General features: G+C 39.6%; 1 protein-coding gene across 7 annotated transcripts in view; it reads right to left on the reverse strand.

Annotated features, from left to right (window-relative positions):
• The window catches only part of LOC124789791 (tyrosine-protein kinase Shark), a 134,599-nt gene that overhangs the window by 86,008 nt on the left and 21,897 nt on the right, over positions 1-26,694 (reverse strand). For 6 of the 7 annotated variants that reach the window (XM_047257268.1, XM_047257284.1, XM_047257292.1 and 3 more), the window contains exons 3-5: positions 17,273-17,413; positions 7,529-7,693; positions 7,081-7,265 (exon numbers count right to left, since the gene is read on the reverse strand). In XM_047257268.1, the coding sequence (XP_047113224.1) occupies positions 7,081-7,265; positions 7,529-7,693; positions 17,273-17,413 (491 nt within the window). The remainder of the gene's footprint in view (positions 1-7,080; positions 7,266-7,528; positions 7,694-17,272; positions 17,414-26,694) is intronic. The other variant, XM_047257276.1, reaches the window with a different exon arrangement.

Genomic DNA, 26,694 nt, shown 5'->3' on the forward strand with positions numbered 1-26,694 from the left:
AATTATCAATATGAGGCAAAACTGTCACTGGGAGTACAATGCCTATGCTAGCTTGTTTGTCCATGTTACTTGGACAGAAGACCCATGATTTCTGCTTTGCACTGAGATTAAAACTAAAATGCAAACAAAAAATTCTTATATGTTCACATAACTAAATTTAACAGATAAGCAATAATAGTGTATTTTCCAATAATATGCCTTATAAATCACACGAAACTCCATTAATATGGGAAGGTGAATTGATGTTAAGGCTAGGCCCAAATTTGAAGGTTTTAATCTTGAACAACCTAAAAAGGACTGTATCATACTCAAAAGTTTAAAAGGTGCTCAACAGAATTTTCACAGGAAATGTAGAAACTACAAAGGACTTTTTCAAGGGAAAAAAAAGGTTTTTAAATAGGTTTTCTGAATTAATACTAAGGAAAATCAATAATATGAATTTGCTCATTTTAGGTTAATAATTGAATTTATACACTGCACTGAAATCAAGAATGTGTATGGTAAAATGTTGTTTGTCTTTATAATATGATCATGTGTGAGTATGCTACTGCATCAGTGACACACAAATCAACTTATTTTTGTAGTTCGGAAGTAAAAAATATAGCCCACACAGACATTAACACTGTGTAAGGATTCACTGTCACCACATTGTCACTTTGAGAACATGTCCAATGCAGCTGCATTGGGACAAATTCAGCCAGCCTTTACTTAAATGTCACCCAACAAAAGACATATTAAAGGAATTAGTTGGTCTCACTTGAGAATATGTATTTTTGTAATTGCAAAGTTAAGTTGCATGGTATGTTGACTCACATTAAGTAGTGGATTTTAAGTGCAATTTTGTAATGCCTAAACATTTAAGAACTGGTCTTTTCAGGCAGTGGATGGGGGAAGACTCCAATTTCACAATTGACAAGCGAGTAATTTTTTGCCAAGCCTGTCATAAACAACTAAGTGAACACAGGTTATTTTTATCATTCATTATATCTAACCATCTTCTTGCTAGTCTTCTTCCCTAAGATTTCAAATCGAAATTTAAACATTAGTTTACTGACAAGCATATGCGGTTAAATTAAAGTTGACATTTTACATTAACAAGTTCTTATTTTTTAGTTATAGCCCTCTTATTGTTCAACTGTTTTGATTTTCGGTAAGCTCTGATAAAAAAAGTCACATTTCCTTCAACACAAAGATTCTGCATCTCACATTACAAGCGTCACTAGGAAGCAGAACAAACAACAAATTCAACCATTAATTTCCTTTATGACAAATAGTGCAGTGGACAGCTTTAATCTAGAGTACTAAAACAAACACTGATGACCACTATATCTGGCTTTCAGCTGACAAGACCACTGTCTGTTGTGGTAGATTCATAGCTAATGTCATAATGGGGAAATTAGATTAACACCACCTACTCCTATTTACTTCCCCATGAACAATGGACCTTGCCGTTGGTGGGGAGGCTTGCGTGCCTCAGCGATACAGATGGCCATACCGTAGGTGAAACCACAACGGAGGGGTATCTGTTGAGAGGCCAGGCAAACGTGTGGTTCCTGAAGAGGGGCAGCAGCCTTTTCAGTAGTTGCGGGGGCAACAGTCTGGATGATTGACTGATCTGGCCTTGTAACGTTAACCAAAACGGCCTTGCTGTGCTGGTACTGCGAACGGCTGAAAGCAAGGGGAAACTACGGCCGTAATTTTTCCCGAGGGCATGCAGCTTTACTGTATGGATAAATGATGATGGCGTCCTCTTGGGTAAAACATTCCAGAGGTAAAATAGTCCCCCATTCGGATCTTCGGGCGGGGACTACTCAAGAGGACGTCGTTATAAGGAAAAAGAAAACTGGCGTTCTACGGATCGGAGCATGGAATGTCAGATCCCTTAACCGGGCAGGTAGATTAGAAAATTTAAAAAGGGAAATGGATAAGTTAAAGTTAGATATAGTGGGAATTAGTGAAGTTCGGTGGCAGGAGGAACAAGACTTTTGGTCAGGTGAATACAGGGTTATAAACACACAATCAAATAGGGGTAATGCAGGAGTAGGTTTAATAATGAATAAAAAAAATACAAACAGCATAGTGAACGCATTATTGTGGCCAAGATAGACACAAAGCCCATGCCTACTACAGTAGTTGGGTAGATCACATAACTAATGATAAGTATTGAATAGAACTGGGGAGAAGAGGAGTATGTGGCACAACTCGACTAGAAGAAGGGATCGGTTGGTAGGACATGTTCTGAGGCATCAAGGGATCACAAATTTAGCATTGGAGGGCAGTGTGGAGGGTAAAAATCGTAGAGGGAGACCAAGAGATGAATACACTAAGCAGATTCAGAAGTATATAGGTTGCAGTAAGTACTGGGAGATGAAGAAGCTTGCACAGGATAGGGTAGCATGGAGAGCTGCATCAAACCAGTCTCAGGACTGAAGACCACAACCACAACCACAACCACAACAACAACAACAACAACAACAACTCCTATTTAAAGAGTTAAGATTATACTAATCACACTACTGTAGCCCACAATTTTAGGGATGTCTTACACTTCTTAAGGTCAGGAGAAAATAGGGTGAGAAATTTTTGCTGCTGCTTCCTGTTAAAAGCAGGGGCAACACTGACATAACTCTATCCCAGTATGATCCACTGTATCTGCCTTGCCCATAGTCTACACCAACTAACAGAGGAAGCCAGAAATAATTTTCCTGAGTTTAACAGTATCACTTCCTCTGTTATGAAACTATTTCTCAAAGCTACTACCTGCATTCAGTACTTGAAGCCAAGACAGCCTTTAAGAATAACAAGAGTGTTGCATCCTCAGTGTTTTTAAGAGCTCACTTCCAAAATCTACCTTCTGCAATTCAACAACTACAGTCCGCACCTCTACCACTGAAAGTTGCTGCAGACATTGTGTCTGAGGTGCTGATCTATCTGGAGGAAATATCTGGTTCAGTGGGTACAACATGCATCACTAAATTAAGTAATGTTCTTTTGAGGGATCCTGGATATGAAGATAAGAAGTGTCCACTATTATTCAGTGGGAGAAGTTCAAAGGTGGACTGTACTGGAGACCACAAGTAATTACGACAATGAAACACACACTATTGACCTCTTGTGCCGCAGAGAGATATTTCTCAGGCTACATAAATGTACTGAGAGATAATAGAAAATTTCACTTTACAAAGCTTAAATATGTGGTTAATTGTGTATTGCAATGTCAAAATGCAAAGTAAAATTTCTTTTTGATTGTAGTGTTAGATCGCAGATTGTGGTCATACTTAGGTAAACTTGTCAGGTGTGTGCTTCTTCTGTCAGTGACACATGGAAAGTATTCTTCAGTAAAAGACTTTTCATTAAAATATTATAAAAAGAAAAAGTAACTGTAACACAAGTAAAAATCTCAACTGTTTATCTATTTTTTTGAGTGCAGATATAAGGAATAGTTAACTTCTCATTTTCCCAAAGAACTAGAATAACTGTGTCAAAATTATAATGAAGATGTCTCTGTTAATTTTAGCACTCATTATATAGTTTGTTTAAATCTAAAAATGTGCTACTCCAAGTAAATAATCGGCAAAAATCTATTTGACAATAACTCAAAATTCCAGACCCTTGTCATACTGTTATTTCACTTCAGTACTTTGTAAACATTTTCTTGACATGATTTCACAATCATAAAAAAGTTGTCTGAAAGAAGTAATTTCCATTTCTGGCTATAAAACCTGTATTGCTATGTGCTATCTAATGATTTCAGTTATCGTGTGGTTTTCAACTGAGTTCCTTGTAATACATCATTTATACATGCACCAGGCATAGCTCGACACACATGGTCCTTTGGACTGGAGACTTCAGATTTGTGATGAATGAGGTATGTGGTGAGAACACAAGTGGGGGAAACATGCAGAATATGTTGATAGAGTACCTTCTATACTTGTCCTTCCAACCACCAGTTTTGCAGTACCATAGTATAATAATGTGACGTGTGTAGACGGTATACAGTGGTAAAACATGACAGTATCCATTTAATGAAAGAAGATGATCGTGGCTGCATATTTATGATATTCAACAGCTAATGAATACATGTTTGCCACTCACAGCACCTGATTAACATGGCTGGATCAATCAAAAATTGCAAAAATTTAATAGTCATATCAATTAGACTCCCAAATACAACTCACTCAACAACACGGACAATAGAGTATTTATCACGCTACTCAAAACGCAGTTCTCCAAGCCAACGGAGCCCCCCGGTTATGTCATCAGTCTCTTCAACACACACTACAGAATTTCCCTGCTAAACAGCTACCATGGCGGACAACACACTCAAAAAATGACTTAATTTGGTATATGTTGCAAGTGTCAGCTCCAATTGCATCCCAAATTACCTAGTTCCTTTGCTGAGTGCATTTTGTACATTCCTCTTTTGATTCACGAAGCCCTCAAATTGCTGACTGACTATAGTTGCACATGTATTGCAAACATAAATATTTTGTTTTAAAAATACAGTGTGGTGTAGAGACTGATAATTCAAGTGGCATACATAAAAAGACATGTGCAGTACTTTTGTCTTTTTTTTTTTTTTCATGAAACAGTCATGGGGAAAAAAGACCTTGGAAGATGGTAAAAGCTCAACAAATAAAAATTCTACAAAAAAGTAAAGAAGTAAGTGAAAGCAGAAATAAAGCAAAATCCCCAAAGTACCATAATATGTTTCACTCAGTGCTGTTTTTCTGGGGGAACGCTGGGAGATGCGTACCCCTAAACTTTTTCATCGATAAAGTAATTTTTTTACGATGTTGAGAACTTGGAAGTGTGCCAGAAATTTATTTCAAGGACGTAAATTTTTATTTCATTTTTTCGTGTTGGTAATTGCAATACAAACGATACCAGTGCAATTTTTGGTGGGAAAATCGATGTCATTAACTGTTTCAAGCATTTCGAAGCTGCGGCGATCATTCTCGACAACTGAATCGCTGGCAGCCAGTTTGAACGACATGTAGTGCCTTCGCCCACTAATAGTGGGCGATGGTAGTACTAAACAGATATGTGTATGCTCAAATCGCATGCTTCATTTGAGGTGATGTAAACTGAAGTGTTCTGTACCACTGTCTCTTTTATGTTTCTGTGTTTCTCGGTATCGCCTGCTTCATTTGAGCTGTAAAGTCAACTGAAGAGTCAACATACCATTTTTTTTTTTATTTATTTATTTTTTTTTTTTTTAGTTCGACATATTGATGACGTCATGGCTAAATGCAGACAGGTGGTATCCCATGCTTCAGTTGTAACTGATTTTCGCTGCATTATATCCCATGTCGGAGTACCCTCAAACTTTTTTTTTAGAAAAAAAAAACACTGGTTTCACTAAGGAGATTAAAAAGAATTTGTGGATTACAAATACAAACAAGCCCATTCTTATTACAGCTTTCAAACATTTATTCATTTAATACAGAAAGCACAATGTGGAATTCTGCAAAAAGTTGTGCTCGGCACAAGAAGACATGTCACCGGATGGCAATTGGTAATTCACCAGTTTCAACACAGGGACTGTGGATGACTCTGTAGACAAAATTACCTCCCACAGTGAAGTGTGTCATTTATATTTAGGGACAGTCAATGAAAACCAGACAGATGGAAGGAAGGAAGTGAACTGTTTATTACTTCAAAAGTAACTGCCATAAGTCTTAATACATTTATCCCACTGTGAGACAAACTGGTCGAAGCCTCCACGGAAAAATGTCTGGAGTTGCATACAGAACCACACTTGCATCCAAAAATAAGCAAACCACATGGAGAGAGATCAAGGCTGTAAGAGGGATGTGTAAGGGCTACCCAGCAAAATTTCTCCAGTGTACTTGAAACAACCTTGGCAACAACCATGCTGCAGAAGTTTCACTGGAAAGCTCTTACACATCCTCCATACAGTCCCAATATCTCCCCAAGTAATTTCCATATTTTGGAGTCCTGAAGAAAGACATTCGTAGCCTGGCAACTTGCTTCGGACAAATAGGTGCATGCTTTGGTACAACCATGGTTCAGTAGGCAACAGCAAACACAAAGACATTAACTGTCTTGTCTCAGTGAGATCAATGTAGTAAGAGTTGTGGTAATTACTTTTGAAATAATAATCAGTTTACTTTCTTTTTCCCTTCTGTCTCATTGTTATCTGACTGCCCTTACACAATGACCTACCTGAACTATATGTTTGTAATCAAGCAAGGTTCACATGAAAATTTTGCAGAACTGGAGTAAATACATACTGTGTACTCCACATAGCTTAGGCGTGACATATTTAAAAATATCTAGTGTAAAAGTCCTAAAATCTCAATTAATTACAGCTTAAAACAGTACAGTTCATATATCATGTACATTACAAAGGTACAAAACAAATTTAAAATTCACAATTACAGTTTTTCAAAATAATAATTACAGCATTGCATACCTGCTCTCCCAATACTTTTAGCATTAGAGATTCATCTCTACTGACATTAACATCAACTGAATGTTAAACTGCAATCTTCCTTCCTTAATACACATCAATACATATGCACATGCAAAATTTTTTGGTTTACATGATAGTCATCAGCCAATGGAAAAAATTCACCAAAATAATTCCAATGTCTTAGAAGAATTATGTCGTATAACTAGTTTGAATCTGAGATTTAATTAATGAGGAAAACGCATGTCTCAGGTACGAAGAAATAATTATGACCCTAACTCGAGTGCAATATTACATTTAACTGGGGCAGGTATTTTCCTTTACGCTCTTCAGCAAACTGAGTTCAATACCACTAATTCTAGTTAACAGTATACTATTGTACATCTGCCCAATTATCCACAGATCAAAGGACGGAATATGCAAATAACCAACACTAAAACATTAGGATAGAAATGTAGTCCTTACACAATATTCACATTTGTTATTGAGTATGAGTGATGGTATGCCTGACAGAATCAAATTGTTCTCTCCCATGAAATATTTGAGGGGAGTGGGGAGTAAGGAAAAAAAGAAGGAAATTTGTCCTATTGTATAGCATTGTACTTACTACAGCACAAAGATGTAGTCAATTATTGCTGACTTACATGCAATGGAGTGTATCCAGCAGTATCCCTACAATTTATGTTAGCACCACTTTCAATGAGTTTTTTGAGAATTTCATCTTTTCCCATACGGCTCGCCAGGTGAACAGCTGTCTGTCCATCCTGATTTTTGGCTTCTAGGCTGCGATAGCCACATTTTAGAAGTTCAGATACAACTGTATAGTTCCCTAAGGAGAAGAAAATGTTACACTGTGAAATATAAAACAACAAAAACAGTGAAAATTATCCTTTGGAAAAGCAGAACCGTTACAAGAATAAAACAAGTAGTAAGCTCAATGGAAGGTTGGAAAATTTTAAAATTTAACAAGCTTATAAATATTCGTCATGCTTTTTTTGCACCTGTTGACCAGACTGAATACTTCATTCTGATACTTCTGTTTCACAAATAAAAATAACATGTAGTACTGGCTTCAGAACATCATTTACATACCTTCTTTTGTGGCTCGATGAAGAAGATTCATCCTTCCATGTCGCCTTGAATCATGAGGTGGTGGATCCTTCTTACACACTTTTGTAAGCTTACACAGTAATCCATGTGAAGCTTCTTGATAATGCTCTATGAGAGTTTCAAGCCCATGGATTATGGTGTGTTCGTCTACTCAAAAACATGTATCAAATCAGCAACAAGTCTTACAACAAAGAGTGGCAAAAGGTCTCATAACACAGTGAGCTAATGACATGAAACATTACTGTACTGTCAATGCAAAGATTACACTCTACTTATATATAAAATTGGGGAAATCTGTTAAATGTTTATCCATAAAATATTATCCATTACTGTCACAGTACCACTGGTTTATATCTCAGTCCTCTGAATTCACCTCTGATTTCTGTGATGGATTTCCTGCCTTCTTCCTCATAGCATTCACCTACCAGCAGTGGAATTCAAACATACTCATTACATTGAGCTTTGAGCACTTGTTCAACGGAAGAGATGTTTTTCACAGCACGAAGATGAACAAGTACTCATAGCTCTTACAATAAGCAATTTAGAGCCCATGTTTACTAGACAACTTTTTCTTGTTTTGATCCATACTATCAACTCTCAAAATATGGAAAGCAAAGAGCTTGCAGCAGAAGCAAAGAGCTTGCAGCAGAAGAGATTTGTTTCACAGTATCGAAGATGAAGAAGTGCTTATAGCTCCTAGGATACACATCTTAAAGCCTATGTTTTCAAGATCTCTGTGCTTCAAATGGTCATTCCTGTCACATCCCTGAATACTGACCATTCCACCTGGCACACCCTATATACTGTGAAATGTAACTGTACTGTAACACTCCCTCGGGGCATGCTCGATGTTACTTTTATGGCTAAAGACTTATCTCTGCTGAGAATGACATGCTGTATTCTGTTTGCAAAAAAACTCTTCAATCCAATCACACAGTTGGTCTGATACTATGTGCACTCGTATTTTGTTCACCAGATGGCGGTGGGGAACTGTATCCAAAGCCTTCCGCAAGTCAAGGAACAAGGTATCCATCTCTGTGGCTTTCTGTCTGTTGTGGATGAACATAGAGGGCTTGGTTTCACACACTCACTGTTTACAGAACCCACGTTCTTCAGAAGTGTCATATTGTGTGAGCATCAAACGTATTCCAAAAGGATATTGAGTGATTCTCAGGCCAGATTTTCTTGACAACCATTGTGCTATGGTTTGATCTTTGACAAAGCACATTTGAGACCACTGAAGTACAGTTGCAAATGAAGCAATGTTGCAAGAGTTACCTGTCACGAAAGTGAAGCCAGCTAAACTGTAGACAAGTTCATTAAAGATTGATCAGCAGGATAAAATACAGTCAGGTGCGGGAAAGCAGTGTGGGTTTTGGTAGGTACTGATTCAATTTGTGGAACTTTGTACACGATTCAGCAATTCTAACATCGGAGAGTTGGATAATTCACATTGTTTTATGCACAAAAGCATAGTGCACACAAGTAATATAAATAGAGAATACATGGTTCCAGTTAGCATAGATAACTTTGGTAGAAGTGAAGTTACTCTGTCAGAAGGTACAGCGATAGCCACTCTGGCAGTACTGGAAGAAGACGAAATTGAAAGATCAAGTCTGGATATAAGCTAAACGTAAATTGTCGATATAGCACCATTAAGTGAGAAAGTAGGTCACCTGAAGGCCAGTGACCGCACAGCTGTGGAGAAAGTATTGCTGAAGTTTAGCGATTTGTTTCGTATAGATGGCTAGTTACCAGCAGTTCCGGTAACTCAACACCATATACATACAGGGGATGGTATAGCGGCTTATAGGAAACCATATCACACAGTGAGGCATTTACAGTGATTAATAGAGTAGTTCACTGAACAGCAACCATCAGATGGGATCATAGAACCCATTGACAGCCCCTGTAGCATGAATTTAGTTATCATTATTATGAAATCATTAGATAAGACAAAGAAATCCAGATTTTGCTATGGTTATAGGTTTCTGAAATCTGTTACAGACACTTATCCAATCCACAACACAGAGAAACTGTGGTGTCACCGCCAGACACCACACTTGCTAGGTGGTAGCTTTAAATCGGCCGTGGTCCATTAGTACATGTCGGACCCGCATGTCGCCACTTTCAGTGATAGCAGACCGAGCGCCACCACACGGCAGGTCTAGAGAGACGTACTAGCACTCGCCCCAGTTGTACGGACGACGTAGCTAGCGATGCACACTGACGAAGCCTCGCTCATTTGCAGAGCAGATAGTTAGAATAGCCTTCAGCTAAGTCAATGGCTACGACCTAGCAAGGCACCATTAGCCTTACATAGCTTGTATCTAAAGAGTCTCACTTGTCTCGTCAAGAGCGATGTACCACAAGGATGGATTAAAGTTAAGTATTCCAGCAGCTACGTACTTTTCTTTATAGCATTCATTACGTATCCTGTTACAGACCTATCTCTTGCCTGCGTGAGCTAAACGCGTGCCTTTCGGCTACTTCCGTGGCGTGGCTGTCTTGCTATGCCACAACAGAAACCTTGGATAATTTTGGTCAGTGTTGTTAGTTTACCACAATGGATCTTAAAATTGGTTATCATCAGTTATGAGCAGCACCTGAGGTTACACCCAAGACATCATTTACAGTACCATGTGATCATATTCAGTATCAGTGCATGCTGTTTTGTTTAAAAAATGTACTGGCTACTTTTCATCATTTATTTGATGGAGTTTTAAGGGGGTTAAAGCCTAAGACTTGTATGACATATTTAGATGACATAATAATTTTCTAAAAGGATATATCACAACATATGAGATGGTTGGAGGATTGTTTTAGTAGATTGTAGGCAGCACATTTGATGCTAAGCCAGACCAAGTGCCATTTTGTTGAAACTCAGTTTGGTTAAACTGATTAGTGAAGATGGTGTGTAGACTGATTCTCAGCTTACAGAAACAATTTAAAATTTTCCAACACCATGAACAAACAAACAAACACAGTCATTTATCAGGTTATGTAGCTACTACTGTAAATTCATAAAGGAATACACAAAAATAGTTGAACCGGTGAACTGCTTTAAAAAAGTGTGTAAAGTTTCAGTGGACACATGATTGTCAGCTAGTGTTCAAAAAATTGAAGGAGGTACTGATTTCAGACTCAGTATTAGTTTTTCCCAATTTTGAAAAAGAGTTCATCCTCTTGTGCAAAGCTTGTAATGGAGCAGTCAATTGTATTTTAGGCCAGATGGTTAATGGGCAGAGGCATCCTGTAGCATATGCTTTGAAGCAATTACATGAAGCAGAGTAACTAGTCAACAACAGAAAAGGAAATGTTAGTGGTCGTACATGGTATTACATATTTTCAGTGTCATCTGTAAAGTTGTAACAGATCAGATATCACTGAAATGGATGCTTGGTCTGAAAGACCCATCTACTCTTCTAACACATTGGGCTCTCAATCTCAGCAAATTCGATTACGAGGTCATCCATAAACCAAGTAGGAAACACACAAACACACTAAGTTGCATAGTAGGCATGTTGAGTACAATGGGTAAGTGTGTGTTCGAATAGCAACAAGTATGAGCAGAGGATAAAGACTGTCAGGCTTTCAAGTCAGAGTCATGAGATGTGGACCACATGTCATGGTCCCAGAGTTTCTCAGAAAGAATTGTTACAGATAAATGCACTGCAGAACAGTTTTGGTGGAAAAATATAAAGCTCGACAAGGAGCAGTATGTCCCATTTATGCAGAGAGCAGATATTTCATATAAGAAAATCCCTTTGCAGAGGTTATCAGATGTGTTGAAGCCATTTCAAATACTTGGGTTTGGTATATGTGCACCATTCAACAAAACACCTGTGGGGAATAGGTATGTGCTTATGATCATCAACCATTTTTTACGTTTCCTAGCAATGATAGCAAAACAGACCAACAGGCCAGTACTGTAGCACAGGCATTATTTAACAGCTGGTTGTTGAAGTTTGGAGTACCTGATACCTTAGTCATGGATCAGGGTATGACCTTTGTTTCCGAACTTATGAAAAGGGCATGCCATGTGTTTAAAAAATGCTGAGGTTCTATGTGAATGTTAAGACACAATGATTGGGGCACCTGTATTCCAAATGTGGTTTGTGTGCACAACTTGAAGCTTCATACAGTAACCAGCATGTCATCATTTGAGGTGGTGTACAGGAGGAAGATGCCGTTTCTCTTTGGCATACTAAGCCCAGATAGCAAATCTGCAAGTTGGAACCAGATTGCAAATCAGTACAGAAGTTTGAGAAAAGAATACAGAAAATACGGAAAAACTTGCAAAAAGCAAACACAAAGACTTCGGAATGCCAGAAATAGCTGAAAAGGCACATGGGCAAACTTCTGCAATATCACAGAGAGCACTGGGTACTGGTCACTATCCCTTCACACCGAAGGGAAAGACAAAGAAATTCTTGACCAAATATCACAGACAGTATCAAGTCATAGAGATGATCTGACCAGTTAATGTAAAATTAAAATTTCCTGCCAAATCATCTATTGTTCATCTCAGTGGGGTAAAACCATTTAAAGGTATGGTAGATGTGGTACCACAATTATTATCTGCAAGTGATCCAGTAAGCAAATATGCAGTTGGCAGAAATAAAAGAACCTCCAGCAGTTAGACAGCACAATGCACATGGCATGCCTTATGCTTTAAGAGCATCTAGATTCTTTGCAGTGTTTTGTGTGTTGCTAAGTTATTCTTTATCTTTGCCTTTAAGGGTTATATTTTACACTATGTTGTGTTCAGACGGATTTCGTGTTGTTTTGTTATGTCATTGCCATGTGTATTTTTACTATTTTATGAGAAGGAAAGTTGCTACTCAGCACATAGCGGAGATGCTGAGTCACACATAGGCAAAACAAAGAGACTCTCACAATTATAGCTTTCGGCTGTTAATGCCTCCGTCAAAAATAGAGACATACGCACATGCACACGCACACCCACACACCCACCCACACGCACACGCAACCACACGCACACGCAACCACACGCGCACACACCCACACCCACACGCACACACACCCACACGCACACACACCCACACGCACATGCGCACACATACATGCAAACACAACTCAACACACACGACTGCAGTCTAGGCAACTGAAACCACACTGCGAGCAGCAGCACCAGCAGGGAGTAGCGACTGGGTGGGGGTTAAGGAGGAGGCTGGAGAAGGGAGGGGGAGGGATAGTATGGTGCGGGTGGTGGACAAAAAAGTGCTGCAGATTAGACAGAGGGCATCGGGAGAGGAGGGGAGGAAGGTAGAGAAAAAAAAAGACTGGGTGTGGTGGTGGAATGACAACTGTTTAGTACTGGACTGGGAACAGGGAAGGGACTGGATGGGTGACGACAAAGACCAACGAAGGTTTAGGCCAGGAGGGTTACGGGAACATACGATGTACTGCAGGGAAAGTTCCCACCTGCGCATTTCAGAAAAGCTAGTGTTGGTGGGAAGGATCCATATGGCACAGGCTGTGAATCAGTCATTGAAATGAAGGATATTTGGTGTATTTTTCTATTAGTAATGTAAAGTTATTATCAGTTTTTTATGATATGTTTCTTATTTCCACTTGTCACTAATTTATCATTTCAAAAGAAGGGAGAGCATGATGGACGGTTCCTTTCCACAGGTGGTAAGCTTAGGGAGGATATCTTGGGTGACAGGGATACGTATAAGGACACAGGAGGTAATGTTGATTACAGATAATAAAAGAACTCATGTGGTTTTGTTGTTAGCGGATTTAGAGAAATGCACTTGAGGGAATATGTTTTTTGTCCAGAAAAACCGATACAGACTGATACGTGGGCACAAGGGGCAAGTATGGTCTTTGGGGAAGACAAATGAGTCAAGCTGCAAAAAGGAAATCACACCCACAAAGTCTTACTTAAAAAGAGATGTGTGGGTGCACTTGGTCATGTTTCAATTAGGTATTTGCACATTTTACTTCTAAAATGAACTTAGACATGCACCATCCACAGGCCACTGACACATCAGTTACCAGTTGAGTGGTTAGCTGGGAAAGGTCAAGGGAACAATTAATGGAAACAAAACTACTGAATTTAAGTAGTACTGGCTTTAGATTAAGGACTGCATTGCAATAAAATTTTAGAAATCTCACTTTAAGAGTCATCTCATGTTAATAGTAGGTAAGGGAAAACCCATGTGGGACAGCTCATCATTAAAGCTGCGTGTTGCCCACAGCACAGTATAGACTTTTACAGTTAAGAGCAATTGTAATTAAAAGACTCATCTTGGAGGATCCAGAACGAATAATTCAAATGAGGAGAGGTGTGATGCACTCCAAAACAGTTCGGCACCTGAATTGTAAATTTTTTTAAAAGTTTTATTCCAGTCATTGCAGGCAATAGAGGCAAGCTTGGACGATATGCTAATCAAGAAGGCCACTGGGCAGCACTGTTGACAGTACATCAAACACTCTGACCAGATGGGTTTTGTGACACCGACCATGGGCAACTCAGGTAGTACAGCTAACACCACAACACAGTGTGACCAAGTGTGAAGTAACACCTCCAAACTCGGAGCACTTGCATACATTTGAAAACTCACACAATGCAAATACTACCAACCCCAGCAATCTGTGCTCAGTGTGGAGCCGTAGAGTGAGCCAGGAAAAGCTGACGAGATGAGTAATGTGGAACAAATCCACCCCCACCCTTCCCCAGTAGGATTAAATCAGAAGTACAGCAATAAGTGCACAAATGATTGAGGCTAGAGGTTCAGGATATTCAGTTATGCCACTATTCTGTCTGCAGCTGGAACCAGAGAGAATGACAACCTGTTGATTTTCAGAAAAAACGTGACTAACACTCGGGCGATGAAGATCTGCTAGCTGATTGCATGCTAACCACCTTGTCAAGTTCTGCCCCACAGCATGCCACACCTGTGGTGTTGCAGCTGTTGGACTTGGAGAAAGTTCATGATGAAAGTAACTGAAGTGTGGCCAGCCTCCGTCCTCTGAGAGACTTTGGTCGATGGAGTAAAAGCTGTCCACAATCTACCTGGAGGAGGCACACCCTCACGGCCTGCTAGCCATCTAGACGTCACTGATTATTGTCCTGGTTAACAGGGGCCTTGCTGCTCAGCATCAAACTTCTAGTGTTGGCTATCACACCCAAATACACAACATGGGGACCACAAGTAAGCACAGGACTGCATAGCCAGCCAAACTCCGGAGGCTCTGCGTGGGCCGCACTAGTTTCTTCGCCACTTGTGGGGCACATGGCGCCACAGAGGCAATGACCCATGACCCACAGCAACATAATGTCAGGGTGTCATAGGAGGCATCAGCACATTACACAACTGTTACGATGGCATGTGCGCTGAGTGGTCACAAGGACAGCTGTCACACGTACAATGCTGCCAGAAATAAATATTTGTTAATGTCACCACTGTTTCAATGTGCACCCCAGCATAAATAAGCTCTCTCCCACATCATTCCTCTTGCCCATCCTGATGTCCAGTGGCTATGAAAAGGCCAGGTTGCTACAATTACAAAGCTTAGCAACAATTACAATTTCGTTTATACATCTGTCATCTACCTATTGCCTCAGCTACATTGCCAAAAAAAAGTGAAGCGCCCAGAAGACCCTGGTCACAGACAATGTGAGTTCGCATGCACACACGCTGTCGCTGGCTATATAAATGATTAGAGTTGCAACTCTTATAACCACTAGAGCACACTGATATTGCTCATGTTTAGTGGTGTAATCAGGTCTGGTGGGTTATATAAGGAGCTTGAACAGTCTCACATGTTGAATGATCACTATGAAGTACATGAAGATGCCATGTACGCATGCAAGATAGCAATATGAGCATCTGACAGTTTGAAAGGGCCTCAATTGTGGGTCTCTGTTTGTCCAGCTGGTCAAGTCATGAAATATCCAGATTTGTGGGGCATTCATAAGTGACAGTGGCCAGATGGCAGACTGTGTGGAAATGTGAGGGCAGGCATGCTTATCATCAAGTTTTTGATCGACCATGTATAAACACCACAAGGGAGGATCACTGTATTGTGCACCAACAATTTCATAACCCCTTCACATCTGTATCTGACATCCTAGAACAAATAATAGACTCTCTGGAACATTCTGTGTCGCCCCTTACCAGTGGTAGGAGACTAGCAACAGCTGGGCTGGGGAATTACTGTCCTACGCACAGGTTGCTTTTAATAACACAACAAAAGTGGCTCATTTACAATGGTGCAAGACTGGGAAGCATGGCTTGCTGATGAATGACATAATATTGCATTCAGCAATGAATAACAGTTCTGCAATACCTTGGGTTACCATCTACAGTAAGTATGGAGGCAACAATTTTTCCAATGTTTTGGAGACACATACAGGTATTACTCCTAGCATCATGGTGTGGGGAACCATCAGGCATTATTTCAGATCACATCTGGCAGTGAATGAGAGAACTTTGATGCTGTAACTGTGTGTCACAGCACCCTGCATCCTCATATGTTACCTCTCACGTGACAGTATTGCGGTGACATTTTTCAACGTGACAATGCTCATCCACACATGGCATACGCCTTTTAATATTGAGGTACTCTTGTGGCCAGCAAGATCCCCAGATCTGTTCCTGATATAGCATGTGTGGGACCAGCTTGGATGTCAACACCACCCCAGTGACAGTATCCAGGTTCACTGACGAAGGCTGTGGCCAACAGCTTTATGTGAGTGTCTTTTAATTGTGTCTGTCTGCAACCTGAAGTGTCTTCCTTTGGTAAGCAGCAATCTGTCTGTTCCTACATTGTTGACTCTATATTGTTATAACTGAAAGTAACATCACATACTCTCTGAACATGTGAAGTTTCATTTTTGTTATCCCTCCGTTTCTGGGTGCATCACTATTCTGTCAGACAATGTATGTGGCGAGTAGTTACCTTTGCTCCTTCCATTGTTTGTAACCGATACTGAGGTAGTCTTTTACATCTAATGGCTGGAAGCAGTACCATTTGTGACAGTTAGCGCCTGACCATACTGGGAAGAGTCAATGAAAAATTTTGGTGTTCAATCAAATGTGAAAAAATTGAGAAAAAAATTATCGAAGAAGGATGTAGTCCTACAAAAATATGTTCCCATTGACAATTAGTTATTTCATATTCAAACTCATTATCTCTAAAAACATACTAAAACTTCCAACAAACTACAAAAGAGGTTTTGTATAACAGAAAAAAAGTAGAGATGAGATGCAGTGTTCATGTCATAAGAGACAATACATAAAGTTGCACGAACATCTTTTGCCCCAGCCATTTTTTTAGTATTCTGGAATGGCACTGAATTACAGATATTGAAGTGGTACTTTAACCCATTTTATTTCTTGTAAGAGAGTAAAATAGTAAACATTGTCTGGCTCTGACCTATAATAGGTTGAAGAAATTGCACCACTTTTTTCTGCACACCAATGCCCTGAAGACTTAATCTGGGGCACAGTTGGTTGTTTGTCAGCAGTTTGAGTCTCATCTTGATCATTGGTCCACATATTTTGTCATTATAAGGAAATTGGTTTAGAGCTACAACTGCTTTGCCACTGTGTTCTTAACTAACATAAATAATTCGGATGAATGAACGCTGTAATGTTTTGTCGAACTTTATTTTCAGTAACCCCCCCCCCCCCCCTTGCAATAGAAAATTAAGCGAAACAATGTAAAGTCTACAGCAGTTTCACTTACCTATGGAAAAAAAGGCATCTTCATTGTGTCTTCTTATCTGGTAATGAATTATTTGTCCTTGATACTGAACTGACAGCACATAATCCCCTGCAGCTGTGTTGCTTTCACGGACCAAAAAGTAGCCATCTTCCACTTCATCTTCTGTGAACATAAACAACACCATTATTGTGCCCATTAAGAAAGACAATTAAGACATAATGTCAATAATGCAATGATACAGTCTGCAGAATTAAACACAGCCGTGTACTGCAAGTCTCTAGAGGAACGGAGGGTTCCAAATGATTGGAAAAGAGCACAGATAGTCCCAGTCTTCAAGAAGGGTCGTCGAGCAGATGCGCAAAACTATAGACCTATATCTCTTACGTCGATCTCTTGTAGAATTTTAGAACATGTTTTTTGCTCGCGTATCATGTCATTTCTGGAAACCCAGAATCTACTATGTAGGAATCAACATGGATTCCGGAAACAGCGATCGTGTGAGACCCAACTCGCCTTATTTGTTCATGAGACCCAGAAAATATTAGATACAGGCTCCCAGGTAGATGCTCTTTTTCTTGACTTCCAGAAGGCGTTCGATACAGTTCCGCACTGTCGCGTGATAAACAAAGTAAGAGCCTACGGAATATCAGACCAGCTGTGTGGCTGGATTGAAGAGTTTTTAGCAAACAGAACACAGCATGTTGTTATCAATGGAGAGACATCTACAGACGTTAAAGTAACCTCTGGCGTGCCACAGGGGAGTGTTATGGGACCATTGCTTTTCACAATATATATAAATGACTTAGTAGATAGTGTCGGAAGTTCCATGCGGCTTTTCGCGGATGATGCTGTAGTATACAGAGAAGTTGCTGCATTAGAAAATTGTAGCGAAATACAGGAAGATCTGCAGCGGATAGGCACTTGGTGCAGGGAGTGGCAACTGACCCTTAACATAGACAAATGTAATGTATTGCGAATACATAGAAAGAAGGATCCTTTATTGTGTGATTATATGATAGCGGAACAAACACTGGTAGCAGTTACTTCTGTAAAATATCTGGGAGTATGCGTACGGAACGATTTGAAGTGGAATGATCATATAAAACTAATTGTTGGTAAGGCGGGTACCAGGTTGAGATTCATTGGGAGAGTGCTTAGAAAATGTAGTCCATCAACAAAGGAGGTGGCTTACAAAACACTAGTTCGACCTATACTTGAGTATTGCTCATCAGTGTGGGATCCGTACCAGGTCGGGTTGACGGAGGAGATAGAGAAGATCCAAAGAAGAGCGGAGCGTTTCGTCACTGGGTTATTTGGTAACCGTGATAGCGTTACGGAGATGTTTAATAAACTCAAGTGGCAGACTCTGCAAGAGAGGCGCTCTGCATCGCGGTGTAGCTTGCTCGCCAGGTTTCGAGAGGGTGCGTTTCTGGATGAGGTATCGAATATATTGCTTCCCCCTACTTATACTTCCCGAGGAGATCACGAATGTAAAATTAGAGAGATTAGAGCGCGCACGGAGGCTTTCAGACAGTTGTTCTTCCCGCGAACCATACGCGACTGGAACAGGAAAGGGAGGTAATGACAGTGGCACGTAAAGTGCCCTCCGCCACACACCGTTGGGTGGCTTGCGGAGTATCAATGTAGATGTAGATGTAGATGAACACAACGACCAGTCTGAGATTTTCTATATGTTTTACTTTAGGATAAATAGAATGAAAAGGAAACAAATTGTGAATAAACCCATGGGTAACAAAGAATCCTCAAACAATAATGTACAGTGGTCTGGAATCACTGATGTAATACAATCACAGGAATAAGTAATAGGCTGACCTATGCAATAGTGAAGAAACATAATAAATTCCAGCGAAAGCAGTAACATTTAATAAGAAAGTAGTGAACATCAAAACTTAAAGAAAAGACAGTCAAGTGAGGTGTGAGAAAGCTAAGACAGTAAAATACTAACCATTTAGAGATGTAAAAATAATGGAAAAGGAGGCAAAACATAATAGTAGTCGAAAAAATATATGAGGGGGAAAAAGAAGCGCAATGCAATAAATGATGAACAGATACATTGCGAAGATCATGTGGATTCATTAAAACAAAGGGTGATCAGTTATAGAGAAAACAAATAGTGGAGAATGCTCAGGAATCAAAGACAGTTGCACTTGCGGTACAAGAAAGATCGGGAGAATGAGGACAGGCAAAAGTTAGTAGAGATTCGTGCTGCTGTAAAAAGAGCGATGCGCGAAGCATACAACCACTACCACCGTCATACCTTAGAAAAAGATCTTGCTGAAAAGCCAAGGAAATTCTGGTCTTACATAAAATCGGTAAGTGGGTCGGAGGCTTCCATCCAGTCACTCACTGATCAGTCTGGCCTGGCAATGGAAGACAGCAAAACGAAAGATGAAATTTTAAATTTAGCATTTGAGAAATCTTTAACGCAGGAGGATCGTACAAACATACTGCCGATGAGTATCGTACAGATTTCTGTATGGAGGACATAGTGATAGACATCCCTGGGGTTGTGAAGCAGCTGAATGGGTTGAAAATAAATACATCACCAGTTCCTGATGGGATTCCAATTCGGTTTTACAGAGAGTACTCTACTGCATCACAAATCTCTTGCCCGACGTAAAGTCCTGAGCAACTGGAAAAAAGCGCAGGTGATGGCCGTATATAAGACGGGTAGAAGGATCGATCCTCAAAATTACAGACCAATGTCCTTAACAACGGTTTGTTCCAGGATTCTCAAACATATTCTCAGTTCGAATATAATGAATTTCCTTGAGACAGAGAAGTTGCTGTCCATGCATCAGCACGGCTTTAGAAAGCATAGCTCCTGCAAAACGCAACTCGCCCTTTTTTCAGATGATATCTTGCGAACCATGGATGATGGGTATTAGATGGATGCCATATTCCTTGACTTCCTGTGCCCCACTACAGACTCCTAACTAAGGTACGAGCATATGGGATTGGTTCCCAAATATTTGAGTGGCTCGAAGACTTCTTGAGTAATAGAACCCAGTATGTTGTCCTTGATGGTGAGTGTTCATCAGAGATGAGGGTATCATCTGGAGTGCCCCAGGGAAGTGTGGTACGTCCGCTGTTGTTTTCTATCTACATAAATGATCTTTTGGATAGGGTGGATAGCAATGTGCGGCTGTTTGCTGATGATGCTGTGGTGTACGGGAAGGTGTCGTCGTCGAGTGACTAATAGGATACAAGATGACATGGACAGGATTTGTGATTGGTGTAAAGAATGGCAGATAACTCTAAATATAGATAAATGTAAATTAATGCAGATGAATAGGAAAAAGAATCCCGTACTGTTTGAATACTCCATTAGTAGTGTAGCGCTTGACACAGTCACGTCGAGTAAATATTTGGGCGTAACATTGCAGAGCGATAAGAAGTGGGACAAGCATGTAATGGCAGTTGTGGGGAAGGCAGACAGTCGTCTTCAGTTCATTGGTATAATTTTGGGAAGATGTGGTTCATCTGTAAAGGAGACCGCTTATAAAACACTAATACGACTTATTCTTGAGTACTGCTCGAGCATTTGGGATCCCTATCAGGTCGGTTTGAGGGAGGACCTAGAAGCAATTCTGAGGTGGGCTGCTAGATTTGTTACTGGTAGGTTTGATCATCACACGATGGTTCAGGAACTCGGGTGGGAGTCTCTGGAGGAAAGAAGGCGTTCTTTTCGTGAATCACTACTGAGAATATTTAGAGAACCAGCATTTGAGGCTGACTGCAGTACAATTTTACTGCCGCCAACTTATATTTCGTGGAAAGACCACAAAGATAAGATAAGAGAGATTAGGGCTCGTACGGAGGCATATAGGCAGTCATTTTTCCCTCGTTCTGTTTGGGAGTGGAACAGGGAGAGAAGATGCTGGTTATGGTACGAGGTACCCTCCGCCACGCACCGTATGGTGGATTGCGGAGTATGTATGTAGATGTAGATGTAGAAATGGTAAAGAGACAATACAGAAAGAATAACCCAAAGATATACAAATACAAGTAGTTAAACTGATGTCATACTAACTAAAGAAGAAAAGCTGTAGGAATTCAATATGCTGGGCTAATCACAAAGAAGGAACAGATTTCCAACATTTATAACTTCCAAACTACAAAAGAAAGAAACACAATTCCAGTAATCCTGGAAACAGAAAAGTATGTGATAAGAGAAATTCTCTAAGCATGTCCATCATTACCTGAACGACACCATTCCAGTATGTTGGATTGGAAGAGGAGGAGCAGAAGATGAACTTCATCACTGTTGGCCTCCGAGGTCTACAAACCTCACACCTTGTGACTTTTATCTGTGGGGTTGTAACACTTATATCGATTAGGAATAGGTTTATTTCAAGCAAGTGCGTATAAGCAATTTATGAAGTCTGCATTCTGTGTTGTTTGAAGTCCTTGATGTATGGCAAGAAAATTAGAGTTTTGTAATGTATATATGAAAAAAGTGAAAGAATATGTTGAAATATTAAATTATTATAATATGAATATGTTTATGAAAGAAGTACATTTGTAAAAAGCTGGTTCATGCTTAAGGCCCTTGTATTTGTAATATGTAAACACTGTAGGGAAGTCCCTCCACAACGAAAGTGGCATGACGCGATGTAAATGGTGGGTTTGGTGGTTGAACTGAGTGGTTACTTTGTGTGAATGGCACCCAGTGTGTGGCTAGCCTTAGCACGGTACACCTTGACGGTGCTAAGAGAGGCAATTGGAAGCTTCATTAGAAAGGATTTGCCTCAGATGTGGACCTGGCTATTATTTGCTACTCACAGAATAATGGAATGGCTCTAATATCTTGAAAATCTGACACCAAAAAGAGATTTTATAGAGCATTTGCACATCAAGAGCCACGAGTACTGTTAGCTGCCATTTCGCCTGCCACTAAACTTCGCCACTGCTTCACAGATATCATATGTTCAGTTACATAATGTATATTGGCATGGACCAAGTTAATTTGTGTGTTGTTTGAATAATAATCACGTAAAACATCAATTCATGTCCAAAACCATAACTTCAATCCTGATCATGAACCTACGAGGGGGCCTCACCTAAGTGCTACTAACACCGGGTATTCTGATTTAAATGAACAATTCTGGCATTCATGTGTTTAAAAGTTATTTTTTGTCTAAAGTGAGAGGAGTATAAAAAGTTAAAGTAAGAGTAAAATTTGGATGCTTTGTTTATGGACTACTCCAAGTGAAATTGTTAAGGTAGGAAGTTTAAGCACGAAAATTTAAAGATCAATCAATAGGAAATTGAAAACCTTAATTATTTAAAAGGCTAAAACCATAAAAGTGAAGTTGGATAGGCTTTTGCTAAAGTATCCTTAGTTTATTATAAAATACAGTTTTGTAGGATTACAGTGCAAGAATGTGTAAATATCATTGCCAAGAATACCTGCTTTAAAGGTGATTAAAGTACAAGTATATATAAATCTTTAATGGACCGATTTGCAGTAGTACTGTTAGAAGTGAAGTTATGCACATTTTCAAAGATAGTGTAGTTTTGGTACCCATCATGAATGGTTGCTTTTGACATTAATTAAGCCCAGTGATGCATTTTATTACCTTGCGAAGTAATTTAAGTGAATGATTAGCTTTTAGAGCTAGCTTTTACTTTAGCAATAATCAAAGAACCTTGGCTAGTAAAACTTTACCAGTTTCTGGGTCTCAGTCGTTTTATCCTCCTATTAAGAAAAAAAAAGAACTATTACTGTTACTAACGAAAATTGCTATATGCAGAGGAGCTTAAACAATGTATTTAAGATATTATTTATCTTTATTTGTGTTATTCATGTCAGTCAAGACTGAAGCCCCCCATGTCCAAAGTTAGTTCTGCACTTCATGCAGCGATGTTTCAGTATTTTGATTAAGTAATGCTATTGACTGTGGCCATCATTAGTATGAGCTCGGTGCAATTGTGCTCCCCATAATTTACTGGTGTACACACAGTACACTGGTGCTACACACAGTACACAGTGTACTGTATCAGTTTGTATCCTGTTTGCTATTCAAAGGGAAATCTCAACAAAAGTAACTTCAATAACTAATATCCAATTTTCTCAAATAGATATTTCCAAATTAATGGGCCTAATTAGGCTGGTGACCATTCATTTTTTTTATTCAACCATAATTTTATCACTTTTATGAACTCCCAAGGCTAAGACCCATTTGGTTTTACTGTCAGCTTCACAAAATTCAAAATTGTAGTCCGATAACCTTTTCCATTTCACACATGCATGGTCAAACTTTGAAATCCACTCAGAGGGTAACATTAGTGTGTTTCACGGCACGTTAGTGTTATATGTAGCTTTTCCCGTGACAGAACAAAAGGTTCAGTTATTACGGAATAGTGTTTTTATCCCCCCTATGCCCGACACTCTTGAAAGTCTGTGTCATCCCATCGCTGAAGCTGTGAATTCGATAACGAGAGACCAGCTGCTTCACGTGTTGCAGGGAAGGAGCCGCTGTTTCGATATTTGTCATGTAACACATGGTGCTCACATTGAATGTCCATAAATTTAACTTTTATCTTTCCAGGAACATTGGAATCATTTTTCCATCTTTTGTAGTTTGGCAGCAATAAATGTTTGAAATCTGTTCCTTCTTTCTGAATAGCCCTATATTATTATATTTTACATCTACGTAGGTTTTCTGAAAAATACTATGAAGTACATGGCATAGTGTGATTAGTGTGGTACCAGATGTTATGATTTCTTCGTGTTCCAATTGTGTATGTAGTGTGGGAAAATATTGTAGCGCAGTGTGTATTCCTGAACAGACACACAGAAATTGTCTTTCATGTTTACATAGCATGTTCAGAAATGTTTAAGACAGTAAATGTTTACCATGTGCACTCATCAACTTATTCTCCGAAAAACTTTTATGCAAAGGCTAGAAAGAGATTTAGATCTCCACTGAGGTACAGTCTTGCATAACTAGTAAGAGAAATCTGTAAAGTGGGGATAAGTAGGCAGGAGACAGTAGTTGCTTTGAGCCTTGATCCATCCTGTATGACAAGTTGGAAAACTCAACATGAAGATCTGAGATCTTGATTAACATTATAATGCAACAATCAGCTTTACTCTGCCACAAAAAAATGCATAGCTTCAAAGTAGTTTGGTACGACAAAAAACACATTCATAGACTTGGGATCTGATGAAAAACAGAATTAGTTGGATATCATCATTAACGTTAATCGTTAATGTTAATAATATTAGTATGGCATAATAATACCAATGTGCCAATTTTGTACGTGCTTTACACAACAAATGTGCTACTGTTGAACTTTCTGATTAAACTGAATGAAGTGAAACAAAAAATGACTTTCTCAAAGATCAAATTGCTTACATGTGGTTTCTGCAATGATGGTGATACTTCCACCCTACACATTAGTCCGAACTTATGATACAGAAATTAGCATAGCATCAGTTTTCTTCAAATCATAAACTCATCATTATAACCTACTTAAATATGGTGACAAATCAGGGCTTGCACAGAAAAATTTAAGTGCTTGGTTTTCCCACAAGCTGTTCGAGAGTGGAAGGTAGAGAGACAGCTTGAAGGTGGTTCATTGAACCCTCTACCAGGTCATTTATTGTAAATAGTAGAGTAATCATGTAGATTTAGAGACAGACAAAGCATCTCAAGAAATGCTAAGATGAAGGCATCAATTTTAATGTAGCACATTCTATTGATAAATTCAAAAAATAATTTATATAGCTTTCATCGTGATACTGACAATGAATAAACACTGTTAAAACTTATATAAGATTAAAACATAATGAATGGAGACATTCAACATACTAAAGTATGTACAGTTCACAAATAACCTACTGGCTTCTGTCTCGGGTTCTTCGGCCGACGTTCATCTAATGATTTTTCTGACGTTTCACCAGCACGAGTGGCTGGCATTGTCAAAGCTTCACCCTCCATTGCCGGTGATAAACTGGAGCCGAGCTCGCGGGCACAGACTATATGTACCTGGCGTGCCAACGTCCGAGGGCTTCTCCGTGGTCATTTCCGGTGCGGTTCTCCTCTTGCTACCTGCGACGGTCGTTCGCTGCAGTACGGGAAGCCAGGATCCGTTTACCTTAGGGCTTTCCTCTTTCTTGTTCAAACTGTTCGCGTGTTTTTGTATTTCCACAGCTTCTCTGAACAAGCGCGTGTGATAGTGCTTCTCTACAGCTAGAACTTCTGTGTCGGCGAATTTTATTACGTGGTCGGTCTCATTCAGTGCGTGCTCTGCCACGGCCGATTTCTCCACCTGCCCCAACCTGCAATGTCGCTTATGCTCTTTGATCCTGGTGTTAATGGATCGTCCAGTCATTCCGACATAAACTTTTCCGCATGTGCATGGTATACGGTATATTCCCGACATCGCAAGTGGGTCTCTTTTCTCCTTCACCGATCTAAGACACTCTTTGATCTTCCTTGTCAGTTTGAAAATCGTCTTTACGCCATGTTTGCGCAATATACGGCCGATTCTGTCCGTCACTCTGGGAATGTAGTGCAGAAAGGCCGTACCCGACATTTCTTTTTCTGGTTCCTTACTTCGCCGAGTGTTTGGCTCTGTTACACTTCTATTATAATTTGTGGAGTACCCATTGCTCCTCAGGACAGTTTCCAGGTGTTGCATTTCTCGTTTGTGTGGATGGATATGTGCGTGTGTGCGAGTGTATACCTGTCCTTTTTTCCCCCTAAGGTAAGTCTTTCCGCTCCCGGGATTGGAATGACTCCTTACCCTCTCCCTTAAAACCCTCTCCCTTTCGTCTTCCCCTCTCCTTCCCTCTTTCCTGATGAGGCAACAGTTTGTTGTGAAAGCTTGAATTTTGTGTGTATGTTTGTGTGTCTATCTTATTATATATATATATATATATATATATATTATTCCTATTGAGAGTGTAACTTCTGGTAAATCTGAATCTCTTGTTTTTTTTATATATATATATATATATATATATATATATATATATATATATATATATATATATATATATATATATATATATATATAAAAAATGGAAGGAAACATTCCACACGGGAAAAATTATATATAAAAACAAAGATGAGGTGACTTACCGTACAAAAGCGCTGGCAGGTCGATAGACACACAAACAAACACGAACATACACACAAAATTCAAGCTTTCGCAACAAACTGTTGCCTCATCAGGAAAGAGGGAAGGAGAGGGGAAGACGAAAGGAAGTGGGTTTTAAAGGAGAGGGTAAGGAGTCATTCCAATCCCGGGAGCGGAAAGACTTACCTTAGGGGGAAAAAAGGACAGGTATACACTCGCACACGCACACATATCCATCCACACATACAGACACAAGCAGACAAAACAGACACAAGCAGACATATTTGTCTGCTTGTGTCTGTATGTGTGGATGGATATGTGTGTGTGTG

Source organism: Schistocerca piceifrons, chromosome 1, assembly GCF_021461385.2.
Source record: "Schistocerca piceifrons isolate TAMUIC-IGC-003096 chromosome 1, iqSchPice1.1, whole genome shotgun sequence".
Lineage (NCBI taxonomy): Eukaryota > Metazoa > Arthropoda > Insecta > Orthoptera > Acrididae > Schistocerca > Schistocerca piceifrons.